Source organism: Nicrophorus vespilloides, unplaced genomic scaffold (genome assembly GCF_001412225.1).
Source record: "Nicrophorus vespilloides isolate i.1.1-1 unplaced genomic scaffold, Nicve_v1.0, whole genome shotgun sequence".
NCBI classification, from domain to species: domain Eukaryota; kingdom Metazoa; phylum Arthropoda; class Insecta; order Coleoptera; family Silphidae; genus Nicrophorus; species Nicrophorus vespilloides.
This window is the reverse complement of record NW_017096938.1, coordinates 27,743-34,287: the sequence shown is the minus strand read 5'-3', so window position 1 is coordinate 34,287 and position 6,545 is coordinate 27,743. Positions and strand designations below refer to the sequence as shown.

Here is a 6,545-nt window from a genome sequence, read left to right as displayed (position 1 = left end):
AAATGCGAAAATAAACATTCACCAGCTCATAGCAGGCGACTCGACGACAGTACGAAGATGCCAGTAGGCTCATTGGAAAGGTGAGACATTCAGCTTTTTAATTGAGTGGTCGACGATTTAATTATCATAAAGGGTTGTCGAGAAATTCACGAAAAACTGAAAAAACGAAAAAAATGCGAAAATAAACATTCACCAGCTCATAGCAAGCGACTCGACGACAGTACGAAGATGCGAGAAATTTACGAAAGACTGAAAAGACTGAAAAAAATGCGAAAATAAACATTCACCAGCTAATAGCAAGCGACTCGACGACAGTACGAAGATGCCAATAGGCTCTTTGGAAAGGTGAGACATTCAGCTTTCATACGAGTGGTCTATTATGTAATTATCTTTTTCAGTCTTTTCAGTCTTTCGTAAATTTCTCGACAACCCCTTAAGATAATTACATCATCAACCACTCGTATGAAAGCTGAATATCACACCTTTCCAACAAGCCTATAGGCATCTTCGTACTGCCGCCGAGTCGCCTGCTATGAGCTGTAGAATGTTTTTTTTTCGCATTTTTTTCACCTTTCCAATGAGTTCACTTAGCTGCGTATCTTGTGCAATTTTCACTTGTTTGTTTACCGTTCTACGGTATGCAACATTAAATGCAACTAATGTGTTATCAAATCACATCACATTTTCGTTCATCTAATTTCAGCGACCGTAGTTTTATTTTTCATTCAAACTATTCTTAATATCTATTTTTTTATATTTCTGCTGTTACACCACAAATTTTTGTTGATTTTTTGGGAATCGAACCAACGACGTTTCGTATCAGATTTTCTTGATACAGGCGACCCTACTCTATAATTATATTTTAAGATTTTAATTAGGAAGGTCGCCTTCACTACACTTGGTAACTCTTGGCAGCGTCCTGTCGGCCCCTTTATGCCTTTTTGCCAGTCACTGTTAATATTTTTTTTCCATCGGTTGTTTTTGTTGTTTGCTGCTTTTGTGTTGGTATTACAGTTAAATACTAAATAAGTAAGTTTTGCCAACCACTCAATTTTAGTTTCCACTGTTTTGATTGATCGTAGTGATTGTTGTGCAAATTGACAATGGGATATATCTGTGTGTGTGTATATAATGCATAGTGTTATATTTGGTTGGAATGTTTTAATGAATTAATTTTTGTGTGGAACGGACAGCAGAACGGGTGGTCGTGGCGGTGCGTCAGCCGCGGCTCCAAAGTGAGACCGGCTGCAAGCGTAGAAGATGCTCTGAGTGCTCGAGCGCACAAAGCCCCCCCTGTAATTTTGGAATCAGCCCCAAAAAAGCAATCACCATCCCCCCGAACACAACAATAACAAACGAAAAGTACGGACAGATTTCAGCAGTAACTCGATTCCTATGCACGGTTATTATACGTCTTTCTTCTTTTTTTTTTTCCCTATTAAAACAATTTATCAGAGTAGACCAACGCCAAGCGAGATCGTCGCAAGATTCCGTTTCTAGGTTAGAATCAGCTAAAAGGTTTGCTGTTTCAGTTGCCATGGAAGTACCTACTGATCCAAAGCCGAAGAAGTTTGTGCTGGCCTTCAAGCCAAACACACTGCTGAGCAATTCCCAGCTAATGCATGATGACGGCAGTAAGAGGGACGGATCAGAATCACCGCAGGCCACTGATGACTTCCTCACCATCATACCTAAGCCAACATTGCTTAGTAAAGAACGGGCGAAGAAACGGTTGCAGGCATTCAGTTCACAGAAGTTATCATCACCTGTTGCCATCAAGAAACCTGTAGTTAAGAAAGTGCTGGAAATCAAAGAGGAGAAATTCGATGATGAGCAAGTTTTGACAGTGGAGGAGAATAATGTGTTGAGGAAACCGTTGATCTTTGATGATAGATTTGAGCTAAAGACAAAGAACACCATCTATCAAATTGGGGACGATCTGAGGAAGCAGCAAGATGATAAATTAGAAGCACCTGTGCAGGTGCAAAGACACCCAATATCCCATTCTCAGATGAAACACAGGAGAGGTATGCTCCAATTGGTTTTTAAACACTTTCCAGCAATTTATTATTGATATGTTTTAGCGAAAAGGGAGAAAATGCATAAATATCATGGCAGATCACAGCCTAGAGAGAGGAAAAACTCTAACAGGTATCCTATTTGCTGGGATGACTTCAGGGATGGCAAGTGTTGCTTATCGGAAATTCGGAAGATGAACGAACTCTCAGAAATGTGCACGAAAGAGTAAGTCGGTTGAAAATCGATTCTTTTGGTTTGATTTATTTTATTTTGTAGTTTCGTTAAGACGTCCAATTTTGAGGTTCCCAATATGACTTTGAGACAGTTCAAGTATAGACGGGTGTCCGGGAAAAAGAAGCTCTCGATACCGTTGCAATACGTGCGCTTCACGTTAACCGCACCCAGGGTGCCGTACAGCGTGAACCTCAGGCACATGCCGCAACCTGTGTTCTGCACGGTCAAACAGGTGCAGGAGATGATGCCCAAACGGCAACGGGAATCGATTAAGAGTTTCATGAAGAGATTGGGAGATGCGAAAGAGTCGCATCATCAACATCATCATCATCAACATCGACACTGGTACAGTAAGGATGTTCTCCCCAATTTGGTGCATGTCAAAAACGAAATGGAGAGCAGCTCCAGGAGGGACGAGGATTTTAAGCAATTCAGCAACAGAAGCAAATCAAAATCAGAAGAACGCCATAGGCATTATAAGCAACATAAGTTTGAAGAAATCGGTAAAAGGTATGAAGGGGAGAGTTTTAGAAATTTGGATGAAGTTAAAATGGAAACTGCAGCTGCTGCAAACGATCCCTACGAAATGCACTATCATCATCGTCATGATTATCAGGACAGTTATATTCAGGAGCACGTCAAGAGTAAACACGAAGAAACTCGACCGGAGATTATGAATTTTTACAATTCGAAATACAAAGAGGACGTGGATAGTTTTAAGACCAAAGAGGGCGTGCATCATTTCGCCAATGCGGAGAGCGAGGAAACCGATAAATTTAAGACTGAAATTCTTGTCAATAACTTTATTGATACGATTGCGCTTCCGCCCGACAAGAATACGTCATCGTCAGAGAAGCTGGTGTCGAGCAGTACGAGTGAACTCTGCAAGGAGGAGGAGGAAGAGGAGATTTCGTTGCCACTCGTCGGTGATGGCAAAGAGCAGATACACGAGGTAGAATCCAGTAAGACGGAGCAGGTTAAAGAAAATTCGAACGGCGATGAACCGAACACGGATGAATATCGATCGCACTGGGAGAGCGAAGGCGAAGGGGAAACGGAAATAATGGCGCAAAGCAATAAAGCGAACAACTGCTGGGAGAGCGACGAGGAGGATAAGATCTTCCCGCCACCGCGGTACGAGTGCATTCCGAGAACGAAGGACGTCAGCGAGCGTAGTCTGGAGATGCCGTTGAACATTAACCTGAGCAGAAGCAAACCGTTGCAGAAAAAGTTCAATCTGTTCGAGGATATTGAAACGAAGAGGAGCGGTTTGTTCATGGACGAGGCGTGGGAGAAACCAAAGGCCAGAGCAGCCGATCTCGAGTACGAAGCGTTGGAAAAGGAACGCAGGACTTTGGACGAGGAGCGTAAAAAGTTGGAGATCGAGAAGCAAAAGATCGCTGAGATGGGACGCAGAATACTAAATCAATTGGACGATAGCAAAGATGAATTCAGGGGGGTCGTCACCAAAAGCAACGCCAGTTACATCAATAAGAAGTTAAAGACTACGAGATGGGGAGACAACCCGTTGAAGGTCGTGTCCGAAGAAATCGCGAAAGGTAAAGAGGATTTGTTGGAGGATGAGTACGAGCAGTTCATGAAAGCTGTCGCGGTGGAGGAGCGCATCGTCAGCTCCAGCAATAACAGTTCTGATGTGAGCGACAGTTCATCGGAGAGCAGCGCTGAAAACGCAGCCGTTCCTGTAGGTTCGCCTCCTTCGGTCACATCCACCAACATCAGCAGCATCGATACGACCGGCATCGATTTAGATAATAGAAAACCCTTAACCTCGATCGTTTTGAATCGCAAAACGAACATATTGGATCGCTCCGTATTTAAGGAATCGGAAGACGAAGAGGAGGCGGAAGAGGACGACGCAGAAATGGAGGAGAAAGAGTCATCGCCTAAACGTCGAAAAGTTTCGGCGTCTCCATGCAGAGTGGTAGAGGAAAGAGAGAAAGCTTCAAAAGCACCACCGAAACGGAGCGACTGCATCAAGAAGAAGGAGCACTCGCCGCATCGTAGACACTCTCCGGTGTCGCGCAGAGAGCATTCACCAAGGAGACGGGAATACTCTCCGAAGAGGAGAGCGCATTCGCCAGTGCGCGGTAGCAAGCGAGGACGTTACTCCTCGCCCAGTCGCTACTCCCCTCCGTCTTCAAGGAAACGTAGAGATTTGTCGCCGAGAAGAAAACATTCGCCTCCACGGAGACGACACTCTCCACCTTCCAGATCGCGTCGCGATTCATCGCCTCCATCGTATCGTCGCAGGTATTCGCGTTCGAGCAGCAAAGAACCGTCTAAAACGGAGACGATTCAGCAAACGTTGCAACGGTTGGCCGGAATGGATCAGTACGAGCCAGTCTCAAAATCGTCGCCGGTCAATTCACCGCTGGACGGATTCAAGAGGAGTCTAGCGGATTCCACCATCAGTGACGAGCAACTCCTGCAGAACCAGGAGCAGCCCTACATGGAGCAGCAGTACTACGAACCAGTGAAGACGGAATCGGGAATAATCGGCTCTGGCTCCCCGAAACGCATTCCCCTTGACGATCGCATCAACCAAGTGCTCGGAATCGACGACAAGGACGAGCACAAACCCATCATCACCACATACGCGTCGCGCCAACAGCAAGCACAACACTACGAATCGTACAATTCGTACAATTATTGTTATAATGATCAGTTCAATAACGTTGATTACGAGCAGAAGGCGTACGAACATCAAAATTTGCGATACATGACATCGAAGAATCATCCGGATCCCACCACCAAAGTCGTGCAGGTCGGAAACGTGCTGCAGGTGGTGCCCACCGACAATTCGTTGCCTCCGATGCATAAGCAACATCATCATCTTCATCATCACCACCACCAGCAGCAGCAGCAGCAGCAACCCAAGGAAGGGGTAAAAACGGCGCAGCGGATCGTGCAGGTGGGCAATATGCTGCAGATAGTGCCGACGACGACCACGACAACTGAACTGCCGCTTCCTGTGGAGACGCCGAGGGAGACTTTGCTAGCAACCGTAGCAGCAGCAGCAGCAACAGCACCGTTATCTCTGCCGCCACCGATCCTACAACACAAACAATCTGCTGAAGATCTCATGCAGCTGAAGATTGCAGAGAGGAAGGCAGAACGGGAAAAGCGACGACTCGAAAGGGAGAAACGCAGAAAGGAGAAGGAGCGCAAGAGAATAGAACGAGAAAAACGGAAGCAGCTTAAGATAAAGCAGAAGACGGAGGAAATGATCAAGAAAGCGCTATCCATTGAGACCCCGGTAACGTTGAACGATGACGAGGAAGAGCCGCAGATGCAGTGGCCACCTGTCTCGTCGTTGCTAGCCTCCAGTAGCAAAACAACCGGCAAAGGGATCCTAATCAGGTTTGTACCGTGTGCTCATTCACTCACTCATTCACCAACGGTAATTCCAATTAAACTATACGATATTTTCAGAGGAAAAGAGACTGAGGAGTATTCGGAGAGGCCGAAGAAGGGCGTCAAGTTTGCGGACGGCATCATCCCCGGCGAGGGAACGTCCCCGTCCGGCGGAGAGGAGCTCTCGTCACCGCCACCGATCGTCGAAAGATCCAAGGAGAAACGTTTCACGAAAACAAAGAAACCCAAAATTAGACATCCAAAGAAGAAAATCAAAGTAATAACATTAGATAATTTCCAAGAACAATAATATCTACTATCTGTTTGTTTGTTTTAGGTGCAAATCGTGAGGAAACGAAAACGCGAATCGGACGAAGAGGATGAGGACGGTCTACCGTTGCCTCCGCCCTCACCGCCACCCGGCTCACCGCCGCCACATCTCTTTCCGCCACGCATCAAACCCACGCCCAATTTCTCTGTACTGCCGCCGATGGGCCTCATCTTCAACAGCCAGCAGCCGCCACCGATGCCCGAGGCGCTGCAGCCCCAAAACTACCCACCCACGTTGTCGTCGCCTCTCCTCAGGCAACCACCCAAACAACGTAAGTTGCATACTCTTATCAATCAAACGACATTCATATAATTATTATTGTTTTTGCAGTTAATCACAGTATTAAGCCACTTCCACAGCAGGTGCAGCCGCCGGGACTCTCCTCGTCCCATCACGGTTAAACTATGATGATTATGAATATTATTTCTTATTATTATTTTTTTTAAGTGATTGACAACCCTTTTTTTTTACTTTCGTACATAATCAAATTATATTTTAGTCAATATGTAAAGCGAGCGAGAGAGAGGATTACCTCGAATTATTATGTTTCGTTTCAAGAAATCATAGAGAAATAGAGAGTGCATCA

At 45.6% G+C, this 6,545-nt stretch overlaps 1 protein-coding gene across 2 annotated transcripts; it reads left to right on the top strand.

Annotated features, from left to right (window-relative positions):
* Nucleotides 1-1,066: 1,066 nt before the first annotated feature.
* Nucleotides 1,067-6,389, top strand: LOC108558539. Of its 2 annotated transcripts, none has more exons than XM_017915481.1 (7): nt 1,067-1,362; nt 1,533-2,027; nt 2,085-2,244; nt 2,296-5,634; nt 5,707-5,905; nt 5,966-6,230; nt 6,290-6,389. In XM_017915481.1, the coding sequence occupies exons 2-7, from the start codon at nt 1,538-1,540 to the stop codon at nt 6,358-6,360; spliced, it is 4,524 nt and encodes a 1,507-aa protein (XP_017770970.1). In that variant the 5' UTR covers nt 1,067-1,362; nt 1,533-1,537; the 3' UTR covers nt 6,361-6,389. The 2 variants fall into 2 exon arrangements, with proteins under 2 accessions (XP_017770970.1, XP_017770969.1); XM_017915480.1 differs by having other exon boundaries at nt 1,067-1,402.
* Nucleotides 6,390-6,545: the final 156 nt, after the last annotated feature.